This window comes from Poecilia reticulata, linkage group LG12, assembly GCF_000633615.1.
Source record: "Poecilia reticulata strain Guanapo linkage group LG12, Guppy_female_1.0+MT, whole genome shotgun sequence".
NCBI classification, from domain to species: domain Eukaryota; kingdom Metazoa; phylum Chordata; class Actinopteri; order Cyprinodontiformes; family Poeciliidae; genus Poecilia; species Poecilia reticulata.
In genome coordinates, this window is record NC_024342.1 from 3,870,475 (window position 1) to 3,891,416 (window position 20,942).

General features: G+C 41.0%; 1 protein-coding gene and 1 long non-coding RNA gene across 3 annotated transcripts in view; both read right to left on the reverse strand.

Moving 5' to 3' along the window:
- sec31a (SEC31 homolog A, COPII coat complex component) overlaps positions 1-18,590 on the reverse strand; it is a 25,506-nt gene extending 6,916 nt beyond the window's left edge. Inside the window, exons 1-23 of the mRNA XM_008423373.2 lie at positions 18,367-18,590; positions 16,550-16,629; positions 16,200-16,323; positions 15,871-16,069; positions 14,832-14,927; positions 13,897-14,037; positions 13,230-13,372; positions 12,455-12,554; positions 12,195-12,356; positions 11,814-11,966; positions 11,498-11,722; positions 11,339-11,413; positions 11,210-11,251; positions 10,198-10,482; positions 8,808-8,919; positions 8,111-8,289; positions 7,892-8,018; positions 7,658-7,803; positions 6,544-6,717; positions 5,853-6,077; positions 4,940-5,047; positions 4,467-4,569; positions 1,684-2,094 (exon numbers count right to left, since the gene is read on the reverse strand). Coding sequence (XP_008421595.1) covers positions 1,684-2,094; positions 4,467-4,569; positions 4,940-5,047; positions 5,853-6,077; positions 6,544-6,717; positions 7,658-7,803; positions 7,892-8,018; positions 8,111-8,289; positions 8,808-8,919; positions 10,198-10,482; positions 11,210-11,251; positions 11,339-11,413; positions 11,498-11,722; positions 11,814-11,966; positions 12,195-12,356; positions 12,455-12,554; positions 13,230-13,372; positions 13,897-14,037; positions 14,832-14,927; positions 15,871-16,069; positions 16,200-16,323; positions 16,550-16,628 — 3,409 coding nt within the window. The 5' untranslated portion in view covers position 16,629; positions 18,367-18,590. The remainder of the gene's footprint in view (positions 1-1,683; positions 2,095-4,466; positions 4,570-4,939; positions 5,048-5,852; positions 6,078-6,543; positions 6,718-7,657; positions 7,804-7,891; positions 8,019-8,110; positions 8,290-8,807; positions 8,920-10,197; positions 10,483-11,209; positions 11,252-11,338; positions 11,414-11,497; positions 11,723-11,813; positions 11,967-12,194; positions 12,357-12,454; positions 12,555-13,229; positions 13,373-13,896; positions 14,038-14,831; positions 14,928-15,870; positions 16,070-16,199; positions 16,324-16,549; positions 16,630-18,366) is intronic.
- Positions 18,591-19,599: 1,009 nt separating this feature from the next.
- Positions 19,600-20,923, reverse strand: LOC103473270 (uncharacterized). 2 transcript variants are annotated; one of them, XR_001777176.1, is made up of 4 exons: positions 20,556-20,923; positions 20,393-20,481; positions 19,970-20,008; positions 19,600-19,766 (listed from the first exon to the last, which is right to left on the reverse strand). It is a non-coding gene; the product is annotated as an uncharacterized LOC103473270 (long non-coding RNA). The 2 variants fall into 2 exon arrangements; XR_534991.2 differs by having other exon boundaries at positions 20,393-20,895.
- Positions 20,924-20,942: the final 19 nt, after the last annotated feature.

Sequence of the window (20,942 nt, forward strand, 5' to 3'; positions counted from 1 at the left end):
ATCATCGGCGCGCCGCCCCCTCCAGACGGGGTTTTGGCGCCCCCTCTGGTGCTGCGCCCCTATGCGTTGCATACCCTGCATACCCACTTTTTGCGCCACTGGGTGCGCCACCCCCTCCAGACGGGGTTTTGGCGCCCCCTCTGGTGCTGCGCCCCTATGCGTTGCATACCCTGCATACCCACTTTTTGCGCCACTGTTAACACCGGTGCTGTAAGTGGTCCGGTATGAAACGAGGTTGATAGAACAATGGTACCACAGCACTTTTAAATTTTAATAATGAGAAGACCGAAATTGTTTCTGTTGTTTTAAAAGGTTTATGTCAGTCTGCCTTTTCCCCATCAATATGCTTCCCGACCGCCCTGCACCTTAGGGGCTTAAAAACAAAAAAAAGACTCGCACATTGCGCAAAACTCTGAAACAGGAGAAGCGGGACATAAAACGGAGCGACGAACTAGATGTGAATTATGGCATAAAAACAGAGAATCCGATGTAAAACAGTGAAAAATCAACACATGATGTGAAACACGTGACAATTAGGCGGCGCAGCAGGTGATGAGTGAAGATTACTGAGGGTGAGCGTCAATAAATGATAAAATAAATCTAGCAACAGAAAAGAAACTAAAGTGGACATAGCAATAAACCAAGAGAGGATAATACTAATAAAATGAAACTAAATGGAAATGAATTAAGAACAAAATGCAAGAATAAACTAAGAAACTAAAGTAAATACAGAGATATAAACTGGTACGGCAAGACATTTCGATCAAAACTTAATACAGAGGACTGTATGGCAAGAATAAACAGACACTATTTCCAGATAAAAGGTAAAATAATATTGTTGAAGTGCCATGRGTTTGTTGAGACCATATCTAGTACTGAGAATAAATATATCTTACAGACCATAACAGTAAAGAACTGATCACTYATTTATGTTTTTAATTAGATTTGATATATTTATTTCTTCAATATTATTTTTCATGTCAGTGTTAATGTCATGAGGCTGATGACTCCATGACTCTTTCAATGGACTATTCCCATGGCGTTTTTGTTCTCTGGGAAATTATTTTTGATGATAAATACAGAAACAAGCATAAAAATCAAAACATATACAACAGTGATAGTAATATTAATAATAAAATAATAGTCAGTGCAAAGTAGAGTACAAATTCTTTGGTGGGGAGCGGTGAGGGACCTGGATAAAGGCTAGGGGGGCTCTGGCCCAAAAAAGGTTGAGAAACACTGGTCTAATGAGATGCAACAAAAACTATGTGATGTTTTAAGCTGCTTAAACTTTGACACTTAAACTTGAGGCCTGCAGAACATTTGGGTAATTTTTTGTTCTTCAGAAGTTTCTTCTGAAATATTCCAGTTATTATTACAATTATTATTATCAATACCACTACCTTTTTACATTTTTTTTTTACTTTTTATTTTTATTTTTTTAAATTTACTTTATATCTTAGTGATATCACTATTATCACTACCTATTTTTGTTTTTAATTTTTACTATTTTTAAAATATTTATTATGCTTATTTTTACTACTACTACTATTTCTACCTACTAGAACTACGATCATAACTAATCTGAATCTCTCTAGTTCAGCTCCCTGTGAGGATCAGTGAGCTGGTTAGCAGGACAGACAGACAGACAGACAGAGAGAGGATGATCAGAGCCATGCAGACCTGTTCTCTTAGAGGCGGGGATCAGCCCGGGGTCGGGGTCTAGCTGTGTACCTGAGACTCCGCTCGGTGGAGGATGGAGAGGAGGCGGCATGTACGACACGGGAGATCCTGGCCCGCCATGCTGGAAAGGCGCTCCGGAGGACGGCGGAGCGGAGAAGGAAGACGAGGAGGGAAAGAAAGGAGGGCGAGAGGGAGGAGAGGAGGACAGCATGTGGCCGGCAGGAGGTTGTCCCGGATAGAGAGGAGGCGGGACGGGCTGGGTGTACTGAGAGAGGAAGCCGGGAGGTTGAGGAGGGGAGGAGGGCTCAGCAGGAGGACTGTGAGGAGGAGGAGCGGTAGAAGAGTACTGAAGAGGCTGATAGATGGAAGCCCCCCCAGCTCCAGGTGGGTACTGGTTGACCTGGGGGTAGGCTGGGAGGCACACGGGAAGTTCTGTTAGTGGAAAAACCTGCTGCAGGTCAACAAAACAGCTGCGACATGCAATAGGACGGCTTCACCACATGCTGTATGTGTAGCTAGAGAGGAGTCAATGAGCAGAGAGCTGAGAGCTCACACGGACAAGTCAAAGACATTCACGAGTCAGACGTTAGAATCTAACATTTCCACAGACAAATGTTGTTCTAGAGAGCAGAGCTGAAGGCGTTCACTGGAAATGACATGTCAGAGAAAGTTGCTAGTTATACTGGAGGTCAGAAGGATGCTACCTTCTTCCCTCAACCCCCTTTTTCTTTTCTTTTTTTTTTAAAAAAAAAAGACAAATGTCACTTTTTGGAAATATTTCTGTTGATGCTCTGGATCAAAAATGCTGCCAACTGTCACTTCCATGAAAGAAAACTGTTTTAGAAACACAGCTAGCAGGATACAGACAGGAAGTCAGTTCAGCAGGTGACAGCTGAACAGATAACCTGAATATTAGTTTGTATATATGTAAGAATTCATGGCAAAAAAAAAGCATAATATTTTACGCAAACACCTGAAATCTAGTGGTGGGCACACTGCTGCTAATAGTGGAGCTAAATTTTAGTAAAAGCTTAGCGCTTTTGCTAACATTGAAAAAAAAAAAGTTTAATTAGAGCTTCTGCTAAATGTTGTGTTTTTTTGTTACCACTTTAACATTAGCTTCTGCTAAATATCATGTTGGTTTAATAGCATTACTGGAACTCTAATATCAGTTAGAGTTAGCAGGACTAATTAAGACCACATGAAATTCCTTGTAAGTAAAACTACATGACCAATAAGTTTATTTTGGATTACTTCTTTCGTGTTAATGTTTTAGCTAGCGGTGCCCACCACTGCCTGGCTCTGATAGCGAGCTGTCAGAATACCCAGTTTCTCATAGTGTAAGGAGCTACATCGGTTCAAGACCTCAGAAGCGATGATTTGGTCATATTAAGCCTGATTAGTAGAGATGTGCCGATCAGGTTTTTTCCTGCCAATACCGATTCCGATCACCGATGAGGGCCGATCACTGATACCGATCATTGATACCGATCACATTATTATTATTTTTTAATCATAAGCTCTACCGGTTACATTATGTGGAAAAAGGAACCATGAATTCACCTTAATTTAGACAAAAAAATGTTTTTCATAACTTTTTCCAAGAAAAAAACTAAACAGGCATTGTGCAAATTGTACTGCTATCAATAATACTATCTTTAACAGACTGATAACATATGAAGGCTCTGAAGAGGCTAAATAATGCAAAGAGCCAAAATAAAACCTCTCAACATTGCCAAAAAATTCAAGTATAAAACTTAACATTCAAAGGCAAATACAGGTTCCATTACAATAAACAATCCTGAGTTACTGATGAAAACTTCCTAATAGCATGGCAGCTAGCTGATTACTGCTAGTTCTGAGTGGCTGTTTCTGACTGAGCGGAGTAATTATGCAGAACAGGGAGGAGATCAATTATTTTTTCAGAGATTATCATGTTAGGACAGCGAAAGTTTTAATACGTATGTGAAATGTATTTTTTTAAGTTAGATACTGCAGCTTTAAGCAGAGGTTCGGTGTGAGAGTCACTACCAGGTGGAGCAGAAGCGGCGCTTCATCTGTCAAATATTACTACCTGTAGTGCGTAGCAGCGGTTCAACAGCGAGAGCAGAACTAGCGTCTTACATCACAGCTCGAAGACTTAAATAATTTTGCGGGTTATTTGTYTAGCTTTCTGACCGTCATGCTAATAATAGGGGTGTGTGTTTGTAGCTGTGCGCTGCTTTACCTGCTATCTGATCCTCCATATGTCTTTTTTACTGCAGTGAGCCTCGATGTAGCCAAACTCCATCAAGTATGGCATTGTTTTTTTGTCGTATTAGCTTCGTTGTGTTGATGCATTTTGACCTGCTTCAATTTTCCGCCGCAACACACAAACTTCCCCAGTCACTCAGTGCGTTATAGTTCCACATCGCTTAGGATTTGTTGCTGCGCGTTTGCGCAGTGTGAAGGAAAGAGGAGACCAGCTGCACAGRCAGGCTGCGAAATGAGATGCAGGTGATCGGTTTGTGTGATCGGCAACAAGAGACCCTGATCGGCGATCACCAATCATACACTTTTTCATGGAAATCGGCCGATTATGATCGGTGGTCGATCAATCGGCACACCTCTACTGATTAGTGTATCTGGGCAACACAGGAGCTTCGTTTATAAGTTCTGCAACTTTGACTGGATAATACACATCATCTATCTGGCTTCTAAAACAATAAGACATGGAAACTCACGTTCACATTAACAGCTTCATTACACCTGAAGACCAATAACACACCCGCAGTCCCACTTACGCTGGTACTGATGAGAGTACATGTAGCCAGGAGTGGAGGAGGCCGAAGGGGCAGCTGGTGTGCTGGAGGCTGGCAGGCCGTACATCGGGTTTGGAGGCTCCACCTGAAAGATTGAAGCAAATGCAGCGAAACTAATAGCAACAGAAAGAGGGCAAGCTAATTATCTGCTAAAGTGGCTTCCACAAAAAGCCATTCAGCTACAGGTTTCGATTCATTATCAAAGGACGGAAAGTATTTACATGCGTGAAGAAAAATGCAAGTCATGCAGTGAAATAATCCAACCAAAGACACGAAATGCATCAGAGCATCAGAAAAAAAAAGGAAACGGTTGACAGGAAGTGACTACAGAAGAGGCCATCACCGTAACAAAACAATAAGTTTGGACATGGAGCTTAGGTCCAACAAATAAAAGCCAGATTTTTTTTTTTTTTTAAACAAGATGCATGTCAAGTCAGGGATGGAGGATTGTGTACCTGCTGGTCTGGGGTGCTGCCTACATGAGAAAGAGGAGGAAGAGGGACATTTGGGAAGGCTGTGGGAGTTTGGTTACTCCAGGAGGTGACGGTGGAGGCAGCCCTCACCTGAAGCAAACAGAGACACAGGGTGATGCCACAGAGGAGGGATGACCACAGCATGGGACAGAGGGAGAGGAGCACCACCATGAGAACACCACTATGAAGACGAGTTAAAGGGAAAGCTACGCTTTTTGAAAAAGGGATGGCCAACCGATGAGCAGTTGGCGTGAGCTGGGTGATTCTTCTTATTTAAAGCGGCAGTAACGTGTGTTTTTAAGGCACATGTTGTCATTTTATAGCACAATCATGTCACCTTCAGACGTTATAAAAATGATATATGCTAATATGACTTCAAAGAAATTTGACTTTGTAACTTAACGCCTAGAAATTGGGTCTCTGTCTCCTGCTCTCTCTGAAACTCCTCCTTCAGGAGGTCATCACAACATGGCTCCTCTATTAACCCCTTAGCAACCATTTTACCAGTGTTGCACTGAGAAGCAGCTCATACAATTAGTTCAGCAGATGCTCAGTTCCACCAGGTGTTTGCTCATTTCTGCTGGCTAGTCTGAAGGAGCTGAGAGGGGGAGTCAAGGAGGAAGGCAACTTGGAGGAAGCTTGGAAACTGAAGGTCTGAGGAGGCACTAGGTCCACCCAAGTGTTTTCCACAGCTGAATGGTTGTCATGGAGAATAAAGGATTTATCAAACATCAGAAAAGAATCAAAGCAACTCCAATCAGGTTTTTCATGTGGGAATAACATCATAAAATAATGTAAAGTTAAAAAAAAGTTGATTTTACACAATACTGCCCCTCTAAATCATGACATGCAAAAAAATCCTTCACCCTTTGACGAGTTCGTCAGGAGAACATACCGGCTGGTAATACTGAGGCTGAGATGGGGCAGAAGCAGGCGTAGGGCCTGGTGCTGGAGCTCCTGCAGCAGGTTGAGGGACCAACGGCGGCTGGACCTGGGGGAACGAATGCTGGGGGAGAGCCGGGCGGCCGGGCAGCTGAGATGCAGCTCTGTGGGTTTGTGCTGGCGCTGCTTGCTGTCCTAAAGCCTGGATGAGACGGTCCCGAAGCTGCTGCACTACAACCTGGACGGACGGAGATCAAACTCAGACCCAACACTCACATAGCCAGGCTTAGGTCCTGCTCGAACCCTTATGTACACTTTGACTGAGTACACACTTCATAAAAGGGCGTACGGTGTAATTGTTTTAATTAATTCACCAATTACTGCATACAAAACAAACATTACAGATTAACAAACAAACTCAAGTGAATTTAGGTTTAACTAAATGAAATGGTAAATGGACTGAACTTATATAGCGCTTTTCCAATCATTTTGACCACTCAAAGTGCTTAACACTGGAGTCACATTCACCCATTCACACTCACACATTTATACACCAATACGCAGATCAGTAGGTGCCTTGCCCAAGGGCACATTGACACGTGGCAGACGGAAGCTGGAATCGAACCTACAACCTTCTGATCACAAGACGACTACTCTACCCACACAGTCGCCCCACGGACCATGATATCAGCGGTGCTGCACACCTGGTTGGTGTTGTCAGGCAGGTATGTGATGGCCGTGGACAGACCGCCCTGAGAGGCCAGGAGGCTGGCGTACTGACTCATCTTCTCAGCCAGCAGGATGCCAATCGCTTTAGGTCCGGACTGCTGGGTCAGCTCCACCGCCCGACGCAGCACCACCACCTTCTCCACCAGGTCCTGAGGCAAACGAGGGTGGAAAAGGATGGAATAATCTAGATAAAAAGTGCTCAGGGTCCATCTATATTTCGATTTTTATGTTTTTCTAAAGCTTTCTAGACACGAAAACCACAGATTATGTTATCAAAGTTTAAAATGTTTTTATTATCTTAATGTTTGACACAGGCATGCCAAAGATGCCGTTGTTTTGTTAAGGCATATTGAAACTGAAGGGTGTCTCGTGTTATTGAGTTTTTTTGAGGTCTCAACAAACTAAAAACCTCATACTTTGCATAATTTTTTTTTTAATATTTCAATTGAATTAAAAATGGGCAACACCAAAAAGCTTAACAGCGCCCCCCAAAATTTATTCAGGCCAGTCAGTGTATGACAGACACTGGAAATGAGTAACGGACAAAAAGAAAACGACTGTTCACATCAGGGACTAAAACCAACAGGAACTTTATCGTTTATCATTTATTATGAAAAAAAAACTCAAGAAATCTGATTTATCGATTGCCTTGATACATTTCTGATGTTGATGTTAAATTTAACTAAATAAAAATAAAACTAACAGTTTGGTCTGAAATGTTATTTTTGTTATTTTCTCCACTTTTTGTTTCATGAAAGAATCAATAAATATCCGTAAACTCAAATATGATTAAATACAATTACTGTCTGCAGTCTGGTAATATAAACCAGTTTTTTACTTAAGTGGTCTCCTGAAGAAGCATATCTAAGAACAATAAGTGTGTTTGTGGTGCTATAAATGCTGTGCCATGCAGTCACTGTACTGCAAAACTATTTATTACCTAAAGAATAAATCATTTTCTTTTACCAAAAATAGTACCTCAAAATATTGCGATAAAATTCACAGTCCATATCGCCCACCCCTAAAGGGAGTCAGCCATTTTGAAGCGTCCTCATTCAGGAGGCGTACGCTAAGAAGAAACCCACAAACCTGCAGGGAAAGAGGGCAGTGTCCGTCCTGAGCTCTGCTCCAGCAGGACACCAGTTTCTCCACGTTTCCCGCACAGATGTAGGACAGACAGGCTTGAGACTGGAGCTGCGGGTCCTCTGCTGCCTCCAGTCTGCTGCCGAGAAGGTCTGACAAACGGAGGCGTAAAAGATGGTAAAGGTAAAGGTGGTAAAACTGGGATAAGTTCAGAACAAGAACAGGCGCGCGACGCCTCACCGCAGAGGGAAGAGAACTCCTCGGGCCGAGCGTAGGTCATGACGGCAGCCATGGCCTCCCTCCAGTTCTCCAGATCGCACGTCTTCAGGATGTCGTGCCAGTCTTTCATGACCACGGCGCTGATCAGCTGCGGGACAGACGCGCACTTCCATCATAAATAATAGACTCTCTTTAATAAGCAAACTCTCACAGCAGCGTTTTTTTCCCTCCAGAAGTCACCTTGGTGATCTTGCTGTTTGCTTTGGTGAAATACTTCCTCTGGGTTTTCTCCAAGAGGTCGGCTCCTCCGGCAATTGCTAGGATGATGCTGTCTGCCATACGGTTGTCGTGGAGACAGAGCTCCACAGCGCCCTGAAAGTCTCCAGTCAGCAGGGCCTGAGTGATCAGCCCGTCCACATCTAATGAAAAGAAAGAAGAAAAAAAAAGTGACATTTTTATTTTAATAGTAATATTTAAAAAATAATCTGCTATGGAAAATCTGCATAAAAATTAAAGTTCTGGTCTGATCAATCTTTAAAAATGGACCAAACATTATTTCCCCAACAATTAAAGTCAAATTTGTTCCAAAAAAAAAAAAAACGTTTAATTTGAGCTTCTGCTAAATACTATATTGGTTAGCATTTCAATTAGTGGGACTATTGAAATTAATTGTATGTAAAATTTGATTCGGATTAGTGCTTCCGGGTTAGCACAGCTAACTTTTTAGCTAGCACTGCCCACCGCTGACAGAGCTGTCAGAAGTGTATTGTGTAAGGCCTCAGCATTTCTGAGGCTTCATCGGTTCAAAGCCTCAGAAATGCTGATTATTATTATATGTTGTCATGAAAAAGAAAAGAAGCTTCATTTGACAAAAATATTCCAACACAGTTTTATGGAATCTCTCTCTCTCTCTCTCTCTGAGCCGGCGTGGCGGTACCTTTACTGATGCTGAGATGGACTCCTCCTGAAGGAGTGGGAACTGGAGGGGGGATCTCTGCTGGCGTTTCCACAGGACTGCTCTCCTCCACTTCCACCTGGGCTGTCAGGTCCTGAAGCATAAAACGAAATGTTTTCTACACAAAACCAAAAGCTGCAGAATAACTTCAAATCATTAAAAAAAGACAGAGAGAGAACATGGTTTAATGCAAGGAGTCCAGCAAAAGGCTCGATTTAGTGGTCCAACACATTTGAATCCAAAACGATGCCACCAGAGAGGCTGACAGACGCACTTTTCACACTGTCAATGGAAAATAATTTACTTCAGGACCAAACTGGAATTTTAGTTATTGGTAAAGACAATTAAGATGAATCTAACGTCACAACTTCCACAAATAGCAAATCAAAATTCTCAATAGTGAGAAATTTTCACAAACCACTTGGAAAACATAAAGAACGCAGTTAATGACCACTGCCCACGGTTGACCACTCATCTTTCACTTCATAGGAGAGACGTCCACATCCTAAAATTAACTTCCTTCTCATACTTCTTAAAAGACAAAACAAAAACATATTTCAGATTTTTGTGTTTTTATAGTCATATTCTTGTTTCCTTACTTCCCATCAGTTTGTCTTTCTCTATTACCATCTGACTGTTTCCTTTTTGTGAGTTTTATCTTTACTTGTAATGCGTTTTATGTCCATCTGCCCATTTTAAACCTCTGCAACGCATTTTGCATCACAATCTTTTACATAAAAATGGTTCTGCAACAGATCTGATTGGAAATAACAGGCGTTAGGAATCACAACAAGCGAACAGAGACGTCTTCTGTGATATTTTCAGAACTCAGAAAGTCTAACATGACGTCATGTTGGATGTGCAATTCTTGCACTGCACAAACCCCCCCTCAGGTTTCATGGTTTTCAATGGGAACACTGCTTTGTTTGGCTAAAAAGCCCAACACACTTAGGTCTACAATCCATTTTTTGTTTTTTGAAGACTTACTTGCAAGCCAAGAACATTTAGGGAAGTTCTTATAACTTAAAAAATGCAACCGAGTTCAAATGGAATTTTTTTGTGATGCCGTTTCAACGGGAGTTATTCAACATGAACGCAGCATCTTCACTTGAATGAACCCACATTAATTTGACTGACAGATATTCTCATTGATTAAGCTCCTCTCTGTGGCTCCTAATAGAGAATCACCAGCGGTATGCAGCGACCTGAACCACTGGCACCGAGGACGGGCAGTGAGACTAAACCTGCATGAACTTGGAAACAATAAACCTTTTCTCCCAGAGCAATTGCATTAAAATCACCTGGATGAGCCTGTGTTTAGTTGTGCAGTGATATTATATGCAGCTTAAGAGTAATTCTCATCAAACTTTACCTCATTCAGAGGAATCTCCTCCTCTTCCTCCTCTTTCTCCTCCTCCTCCTCCTCACCCTCCTCTTCCTCCTCCACCATGTTGGTGTCCAGTTCGCTGTCAGGACCATCTTCTGATTCTGCCGGCTCCTCGCTGTCCGGGTCAGGAGTGGAGTTCAGCTGGAGCGTGGCTGCAGGCTGGAGGTTAGAGGCGGCGATCAGGTCGAACGCTGCCTCTGGAGTGTCAGCAGGGGGCGCCAGGCTGAGGTCTGCTGAAGGCAGCGGTGAGGTGGAGGGGGACAAGTCCGGCTGTAGAGCCAAAAGACACGTTCAGGACAAGATGGAGGATTTAAATATATATATATATGATGGATGAAACGATGAACAGATATACAAACAGACAAAAGGGTTGGATGACAGGTGCAAAAAAAATGGTGGATGGATGGATCCAATTATTTCCACATAAATGGAAAAAAGACTGGAAATAAAACAAAACTCCCCATATTTATTCCTTACCAGAATTTTCTTGCTACTTGAAAGTGACTTTAAAAAAACAAACAAACCTCTTAGCTGTCTTTGCCTGCCACAGATGGCATGAATGGAAAGATGGCTCACTCTACTTAAGAAAGAAACATTTTCTCTGCTCTTCATGGCCGCTTCAAAACTAAATGTTGATTTATATATTAATCATTTGGTGCAAATGTGATTTTACGACTGGCAAGTTAGTTAAATGGGATTTTATTTCATCTCATACTAGTTGAACTTCTCCTTCGCTCTTTTCTTCACTCCAACTGAGTGAAAATCCTGAAGCTACAAAAACAGGAGAGGAAACCTTGCAACACTTCCTTATTGCACAACATGAAAAACCCACAGCCTCCAGCCTGAAGACACACAGCTGTCATCATAATAATAATAATGACAGTTATTATCTTTGGTAGAAAATATATATCAATAAAGTTATTAAATTAGCACAACGCATCTCCTAAAAATCCTAAAAATTTCCCTTAACATATACAAGTTAAGCGTTTCAGCTTACCGGAGGAACGTTAGCAGGTTTCTCCTCTAAAGCTGCTGAAATCTGTAATCATCACAAACACATTTATCACAAGACACCAAGTCGAAAAGAAAAGTTTGAGCTAAAGCCAGGCTATGTGAATGCAGTCACCTTGGAGGCGACCTCCTCTTTGTTGTAGCCCAGGAGCTCCAGGTACTTGCTGCGAATGTCGCTCTCGAAATTCACCTAGCAACCAAAAATCATTTAAAAAAGAAAAAAACGAATGTGTTTCACTCGAAACTCTTCTTTGAAACAGATTGACTCTCCTACCTTCAGGAAGGACCAGACTGTTCTGTCAAACTCGTTCTCAGCCGAGCTGATCTTCTCCTGGCAGAAGTCCACAAAGCCGCCTGAGCTCAGCGTGGCCTGCAGCTGGTCGGAGCGTTCCAAAAAGGCCGTTTCCGTGACGACCTGACTGATGTGAACGACGTGGGATGTGGGCTGCTGGGGCTGCGGAGGCTTCGCGTTCTCCAACGACACCAGCTTCCCTCCGAACTACGAGAAAAAACAAAACAAAAAAACAAAAAACTGCGTAAACGATGCTGGTTTCTACTCAAAAAACTGGAGCAAAGCTTCACTGACTCACAGCGAAGGAGGCTCCCACTGGTCTGCGGATCCACTTGGGGGGCTTTTTCAGGGGGTTGACTGTAGCTGGAGCGGCGGGGGTCTGCGGCAGCTGCAGCGGAGGCAGCGGCTGCCCCGTCCCAAACGGGTCCAGGTTGCCAAAGGAGTTGCTGATCTGAAACGGAGCCAAAAGTAATACGCACTGAAAACCTCACTAAATCTTGCAGCACGAAGCAGAAATTATAACAGATGCAGAAGCAGTCACACTTTTCGCAGTTAGAGGCCCAAGTGGCTAACATTTTACCGTGATTTAATGTGTCAATTTAAAAGTGATCAAGTTTCTTTTAATTTTTCATGCGACTCATTGTTTAAATTGCAACAGATTTAATAGTGAAGCCCTCACCTGATCGGCGTGCCTCTGGCTCTGCGCCTGGCTGCTGCCTCCCATGATGGAGTAAATGTCGATGTGGCCGTCGAAGCCTGCGGCCGACAGCACCGCCGGGTTCCTGGGGCACCACTGGATGTCAAAGCACCACTGGCTGCTGGTGGGCAGCTCGTACAGAACCTGGAGGTTTGAGCCAATTGTTCCCTCATGAACCAAATGCTGAGAAGGTGCAGAACATTCAGACGAACCGGCGAGACAGAGGGTGGGTGAAGCGTTACCTCTGCTGTGTTGGGGTTCCAGCACAGGATGCGGCTGTCCTTCCCGCAGCTCAGGAGCAGCTCCGGATCGGCCAAGCTCCAGGCGATAGCCAGGACCCCTCTGCACAAAACGGAGCAGCACCTTTAGATCAACTGGGTTGGGAGTACACTCTAAGAGACTGAAAGGTTTTCACAGCCACTCAGCTCCTTCAGACTAGCCAGCAGCAATTAGCAAACACCTGGTGGAACTGCTGAGCTCATTATAGGAGCTACTTCAGAGTAACGCTGGTATAAACGTCGTTAAGGAGTTAATGGAGCCATGCTGCAAAGACTTCCTTCGCAGCATGGCGAAGGCAGAGTTTCAGAAAGAGTAGGAGCTTCTTAAAGAGACAGAGGCCCAATTTCAAGGTGTTAAATTTCAATGTCAAATTTCTTTTAAGTCATATTCGATAAAAATAGCATTTTTATAACAACTGAAGGTAGCATAGTTACTTCACGGTGCTATAAAATGCTTGGAAATTACATGATACTGCCCCTTGAAGGTGATATGATTTTGTGTAATGAGACAGAAATATCACAGAAATGTTAACACCCTACATCAAGGTGAGCATAATTATTATTTTTTCTTTAGAGCCAAACAGGAGATTTAACCGACTCTGAATAGCCAAAAATGACCAAAAGTCTCTCAGCGACACACAACACTCATTATAGATTTTATTTACCTTAACGTTATGAAAGCCTAAATATAAAGACTCTTGAATGAAGCCTGCCAGAGGAAGGGAGCAGAAGTTTTTACCGCGTGTGGTGCTCTAAAATCTTGAGAGGAGAGGAAGCGAATCGCAAGTCCCACATCTGGATGACCGGCAGCCGGTCGTCTTCTGAGGCCAGGACCAGCTGAGTGGCCACTTCGGGGTTCCAGGCCAGCCCAGAGCAATGCATCTGGAGGCAGACACATGGAGCACAGCGCCAGGGTGAGACACGTTCCACCACACGGCTGAAACTAACGGTTATTTTAATAATCGATTGTTCTCACGATTAAGCAATTAATCGTGAGAACAACTGCCTTTTTGATACAATATAAGAAGTATATTAAACAATGCAAATAAACAAATTATTCAATTCCTTTTTAAATAAGATTTTATTGCCTAAAACGCAATAGCATACAGTTCTTTTAGTAAATTTAAAATTGAAACTAAACCACTGGAGGAGTTTTGGCTAAAACTTATTTACACACAAAGGTGTTTTTTTTTTTTTTATTTTAAATACAATATATTTTATACAGTTTCGGGTCTGGGTGTGTTAGTTTTGTTTAAATAAATGGCCTCTACTGGGTCTCTGTACTCCAGGTGACAATTAATCGATTACTACATTAGTTGTCGATTTATTTCAATAATCGATTCATCACAATTAATCGTTTCAGCCCCACTCTGTGATGTTCTGCGCACGCTTGGCTGTGGACCTACTCTGTTGCTGTGGTCGCTGACTTTGATAATGAGGTCGTTCTTCCGCAGGTCCCACACCGAGGCCCTGCCGCTCGGGCAGGCCGAGGCCAGGATGTGCTGGACCTGTTTGTTCCACGCCACGCAACTGATGTCCTCCTGCGGCTTTAAGAGAGAGAGAGAGACAGAGAGAGAGAGAGAGAGAGAGAGAGAGAGAAAGAGAGAGAAAAAAACCCAATATATTTGAATACATCCCAGAAAAACTGATCTCATTCAAGCATTCCATAGAATGAATGTCAGCAGATTCAACATAGACAAATATGGAGAGTGAAGTGTGCCAAATTACCAAAAATAAAATAACTTTTGAAATAGCTTGAATGTGTCATTAGTTTTTTGCAGTATAAAAAAATACAGAAATAATTTCATAAATATAGAATTCATTATATGTGTCTCATATGAATTCATTGATTTCATTTTAAAGACTAGATGTTATTATTTCATGATTTAATAAATTATTCCATGCTCCTATGCTGAAGCGTATCATGAATTAATTTAAACTGTTTACTTTACCCATCAACCTTAATAGGAGGGATTAAAGCAAGATCCTCATTGGCTGCTTAAAACATAAAAATTAATTCATGATGTGCTTCAGCACAGAAACATGAAATAATATAAATCGAATTTTTAAAATGAATACATTTATTTGAGGAACAAATAAACAAATCTTTATTTAATAAGTTATTTCTTTGTTTTCATTTCCAGTTTTATCAAATTTATGACAATTTAACAAAGTTATTTATTTATTCTAATTTGGCACTCAATAATGTTTGAAGGTAATCTCAAGGTTAAGCCTGGCATTTTTTCAACTTGTGTTAAAGCAATTTTTAACTTGGTAATCACATTTTAGGTGAGTTAGGTATCAATGAAAACTAAAAATGCTGCAAGCAGCATAAAGGTACCTGTGCTTTAGGTCCTGGTGTCATGGGAGAGCCAAAATTATTCATGTCCCAGATGTAAATTTCTGACTCATTCCCACCAGATGCAACCAAGTTTGACTGGGGGGAAAAGGAGAAAATGGTCAGTATAAAAATCACCTTGAAAAATATTCATACCCCTTAAATGTCCTCAATGGTTTTCAGGTCAAAATCTTAGGTGTTTCAGTGAGATTTTTATGTGACACAAAGCAGCGTCCAACTAAGAAAGTGGTTTTCAAAAATAGCTCAAAACTAAAACTAAAAAATGTGGCGTGCATTTTATTATTTAGAGACCATTATCAAGTAAAACATAGATATGGATTGAATAATGCAAGTTTGGCCTCTCAAAGTCTAGTAAACTTTAATATTGTTCAGAACACTCCACACTGAAACTGGAAGATGTTTTAAAATATCCAAAATCAAACATGACAACCAAAAATAATAAATAATACGGAAATAAAAGAACAACTAAAACTGTAAATAAAATATATTATGAATGGTTAATCATCAAAATGGAAACTAATGAGCTCATTTTAATTCATCATGTGATTAATTGATCAACAGCTTATTGCGACAGTTTTAGCAAGTTCTCACTTAAAATGTCAAAAACTAACAATAATAATAATAATAATAATACTGAATAAGGTTAATGTCTTCTCATTCCTACTTCTTTACAATTCAAAAAATACTTTATTGATCCCAAAGGGAAATAAAATGTTGCTGTCGCTGAAATTAATGCAAAATTCTTCTAAGATTTATTGTAGCTGGTGACGGCTGTGGGAAGGAAAGATGTCCTGTAGCAGTCTATACTACAGCGAACTTGAAGAAGCCTCTGACTAAAGACACTGTTTTTCTAAGACAGACTGTCTCCTGAAGAGAATGACCGGGGCTGTCTAATAATTATCTTGATTTTATATTTAAAAAAGTAACGTGAAAAAGATTAAAAAGCATGAATATTTTTTTCATTGTAGCTAAAAGGCAAATAATTTAGAAAAACAATTCTCGGGGCCGGACGGCTACATACTTGGAAATGGTTGACGTCGAGGGCCCTCACTGGCCCCGTGTGCTTGAAGCTCTCGGCTACGATGACGTCGCTCTCTCCGGCCATGATCTTGGCGGCGTCGTACAGGATGACATTGCCGTTCTCCCCGCCGGCTATCAGCACGCCGGACGGGTGGCCCTGGGCGTCCATGCCGTAGTGGCCCCACACCAGTTTATGATATCTGTGGGAAGCAAAAAAAAAAAAGAAAAAAAGGTGAACATATGAGAAGAGAAAGGGCAGAACACACACACACACACACACACACAGGAGAATTCAGCTAACAGTGACGGTGCAGAGAAACTCTTCTCCACCTGTGAGCAGAGGAGAGGCTGCCGCACGACTTCATGTCCAGAGACGGATCAGCCAGGTCCAACTCGAAGAGCTCCAGAGAGGCATTGGTGCTGAAGGAGGCGTCCAGCTGCTGGGCGGACGTTCCTGCACAGACAGAACCGGAAAAATACAGCATTTCAGTGGATGGGTCTTCCTTTCCTTATAGCGATAAAACCACAGAAGCAGGACATTTACACAAACCATGGCAACCGAGACACCAAGATTCATTTATATTCAAGAACAACTTTAATTAGCTAGATTTCTTGAGAAATCAGATGATGTCAAAAGGTAATAATAATAAAGTTAATTCCCTTTATTGTTGGACACAAACCTGTTGCTAGGTAGATCGGGTGATGCTGAGCAGGACTCCAGCTCTGGATGGCTGTGCGGTTGATCTCTTTAAGTTTCATCCTGGATGAAAAAACAAAACAAACAAACAAAAAAAACCAGAACGTGACATATTAAAATTATGACAGAACTGGTGAAAGCTGTGCTGGTTTGTTGGGGGGGAAAAAGCCATCATGAAGCTTTTCTCCCAGCATCTTTTTTTTTTTTTTTTTTAGAAAGATTTTTACTTTTTCAACCCTACAATTATTCTTACTCGAGTAAAAACTTCTGCACACTCTACCCTCTGTTAGTAGCTTTTATTTTTAAAATATCAGAATATGTATATAACATAATATTTTTGTAATTTTAACATCCATCCATCCATTTTCTTGACACCCTTGCCCCTCAGTGGGGTCGGAAGGGTTGCTGGTGCCCATCCCCAGCTAATGTTCCGGGCGAGAGGCGGTGTCACCCTGGACAGGTCGCCAGTCTGCCGCAGGGCAACACAGAGACACACAGGGCAAACAACCATGCACACACACACTCACACCTAGGGCCAATTTAGAGAGACCAATTAACCTGACAGTCATGTTTTTGGACTGTGGGAGGAAACCGGAGTACCTGGAGAAAACCCACCATGCACAGGGAGAACATGGAGACTCCATGCAGAAAGACCGGGAATTGAACCCAGAACCTTCTTGCTGCAAGGCAACAGCTCTACCAACTGCGCCACTGTGCAGCCCTGTAATTTTAACATATTAAATACAATGTTACTCAGTACTTGAGATTTTTTTTTTATGTTACACTGTTTTTTCTTTACTCTTACTTGAGTCATTTCTTGGATGGATACTTGTTACTTTTACTTCAGTAGAAATATGTTCATTTCAAATATGCTACTAGAGTGCACATTTTTGGCTAGTGTATCACTTCATTTAATCACATTATACATTGTTTTCACAAAAATCTGTGTAAATCTGTGTAAAGTCTACAGAACATTTTAAAGTCAAGGTGAATAACTATTGTAGATTAACAGACTGTAACGCTGCTGTTCAAAGTTAATCATTCTAGAAGCAGAACAGATGCAACAGGTTGAACATGGGATCATTTTAGCTCTTCCAAATCCCAATGAAGTACACAGATGTAACAAAAGGAGAGTGACAATGTGAATATTTTCAGAAACAATAATAAACACTGAAAAGTTTTAAATGGACCAGTTTTAATGGTTCATGCCTGCGCTCAACGCATTTCCTGCTGTACGAACTTGTTTATATTGATCTGCTTCACCGACTTCACAGAATCTGATCAGATTCGCCTGTTCTTAAAGAGAGATTAACCTGGCAGGGCTTCAATGACACTTTAGAAATATATGGCATGTTTTTTACAGTTCAGTCTGATTCTATGACAGCTTAGTTACAGAATAACAGACCCAGACCTCGTTTTCACCTGGCTTCTGTGATTCATATTAAGTGACAGCAGGGGAATTTCACAGAAATGCGGATTTCTCTCAAGAAATTAAGAATATGACTTGATTTTGCAAGGGAAAAACACCCGAGCTAGCAGGAAGCTAACAGCTGATGCAGGATAACAAAAAAAGCTTAAAAGAGTGAGTTAATCATTCTAGAAGCAGAACATTACTGCTGAAACACAGTCCATGTGTTACTGTCAACTCCACAAGCCATCCGGGAGAGCGTTACCTGTTCTGGTAAAGGACATGTTGTTTTCAGTTAGTACCGTACTAGCTACATATGCAATGAAAGACAGTAACAGACCCAAACACACACACACACGCAGAGATCTTATTACTTCTCTAAAGCGGCTTACCTTCTCTTCTGAACCGCTCCTCACATGAACGCAACAACAAAACAAACACACACAACCTCCGGCCTGAAGAAGTTCCCGTTTCGATTCTGCTCCGATGAATAACTGGTGTGTAGGCAGAGGAACGGGCTACCGGGTCCCGGCTGCGGACTCTCAGGACAGATTTCCACGTCCCCACTGGTCTCCATCAACGTGGCACTAAGCAACAACCTCCTCCCACGAAGAAGAACATCAGCTTCCGGGTAGACGGAACCGCACCGTCTGTCAATTGCTAACAAGTTAAGAAGCTAGGATAACTCATGCTCATTGACAGCATTTTATTAAAAGATGCTTTTAATAAAATGCATCTTAATAAAGGATTTTATTTTTAATTTTCCATACATTTATAGTATTTAATGAATAAATGTAAACAGTTGTGGAAATAGAAATATGCTTAAATAAAATTATATTAAAAACTAGCAATACTACCTTATAAGCTATCCAAAAATGACAAGAAATGAAAAAACTACACACGAAGCTGGACGTTTCAGTGCTTCCAGACGTCTTATATTAATAAATTAAGCACATACATTTATACATTGAAATGTAAAGACAGACATATCACTTGTGACAAACGTATCTTGCAGTTTTCTTAGAAGCCGAGATTTTGTGATATGAGCATCCTATTTTTAACACAGTATTATTTTGTTTCTAATTTTCTAACAATATTTTACTCAATTTTGTTTAAATGTCATAACATTTTTAAAGAAACTGCTCAAACTAAATGAAGTACTTCTATTTTTGTAACTACACACCATTAACTTTACTTGTAATCTTAGTTTTAACATCAAAATGTTTGAGTCAAGGTTTGTCAGAATGTAACTAGTTTCTCAACATTAAGACAACGGTGTTTCCTCAGTCCATCACACATCACCTGACCACATACATAAGCTTCATTAAAAGCATCCTTTTTGTTTGGGGGGGGCGGGGAATAAACACAATTTTTTTTAATCAAATTCTGTTGAAACCAATATAAAATCATCCAACTACTCAATGTTTGATTATTCTAATAAAATAATTTTTATTTTAAGACATTTTCATGTTACATATTGTCTTTAAATATAATACAACTATATTACACGACATAAAAATTTCTGCAACTATTCCATGTGTACTTGTGGCTTATTAGCCTTTAATAGACACCCTTTAGAAAAAGGTACAATCGTTTGGAGGGAAAAGAAAAACTCTCACACCACATCTACTTCCAAATTTATTTGTTAATTTAAGAAGAAAAACAAAAGACAAATTTAAGAAGAAAAACAAAAGACAACTGGTCAATCTTTGTAAGGGGTAGTAGCTGTGTCAATACCATCCAATGACAAATATCTCATCTCCAACTCTGTATTCTGCAAACCAGGCGAATTCTGAAAGAGCAACAATGAGGAAATGTTAACTCATGTAGAAAAGGCAAAAACTCAACATAACCTTAAGAAAAACACCCTCATTTTGGTCGTTATCCATAATCTCTCCCATACATACATATGTATGGGTCAGATGGGTAGTGATTGATATAATCATTGGGACAGCAATGCACATGGCAGAAACATAACCGGATTACAATACGTACCTGTAAGAATGAAAATCAGCTCCTCTTGATTAACATATTCTGGAAAACAAAATTAGGACAGATGTTTTAACAAGCAATGTTTTAATCAATACAATGTTGTTACGGCAGATACACTTTAATTTCTATTGAACTCTGAATAAACTAAAGCGAATTGTGAGTTATAGCACGTGGCTTCTCCATCGCCACGAAAGCGGGTCGCGTGAAAAGTCAACAAACAAAACTGGACAAATTAATGTTAATTTGAATTCACAAATTAATTATGCAGTTAAAGAAAAATTTTTATACTGCAGAATCTATTTTTTAGCTAACTCGCCTCTTGAAATAGCGTGAAAACCGAGGAATACTTCCGAGTCTCGTACACAAACTTGGTTAAAATGCACATAATAAGCGAAAAAAAAAAAATGCAACTAAAAGTTTTTGTACCCAGGTGGAAAGAAAAACTTTAGGACTCCTCCAACACGCTGCAGCTGCACGTTGGCCATTGCATCGTTTTCCGCCTTCCTCTTCTTCTACTGTGGATTAATGGCTGTTAGCAGCGAACCAACCAAAAAGGTGTCGCCACCCAATGCAACTCTAACTTACTCACATTTTGCCGCTACGGCCACCTAGCGGTTTGGAATGTACAGAGACGTGTTATACCCATGTTCCGTTTCTTTTTCATTGTAGCAAAGTATTTTCATGAATTATGATAATTTATCGTAAAAAGGCTCATATCCTAAGTGAAATCTAATTGATCTCATCATTTGAGCTGCACGGTGACGTAGTTGGCCGTCCTACTGTTCAGTAGGCACCACTATTGGAAGAGCACTGCCATCTGGTGGTGACATTAGAGAATTAAATATTCAGGAAACTAGCTTCTTGCTTTTCACTTTGACACACACTGCGCTAGGCCAGGGGTGGGCTACTCCAGGCCTCGAGGGCTGGTCTCCTGCAACTTTTAGATGCATCTCTACTTCAACACAATAACGAGGTC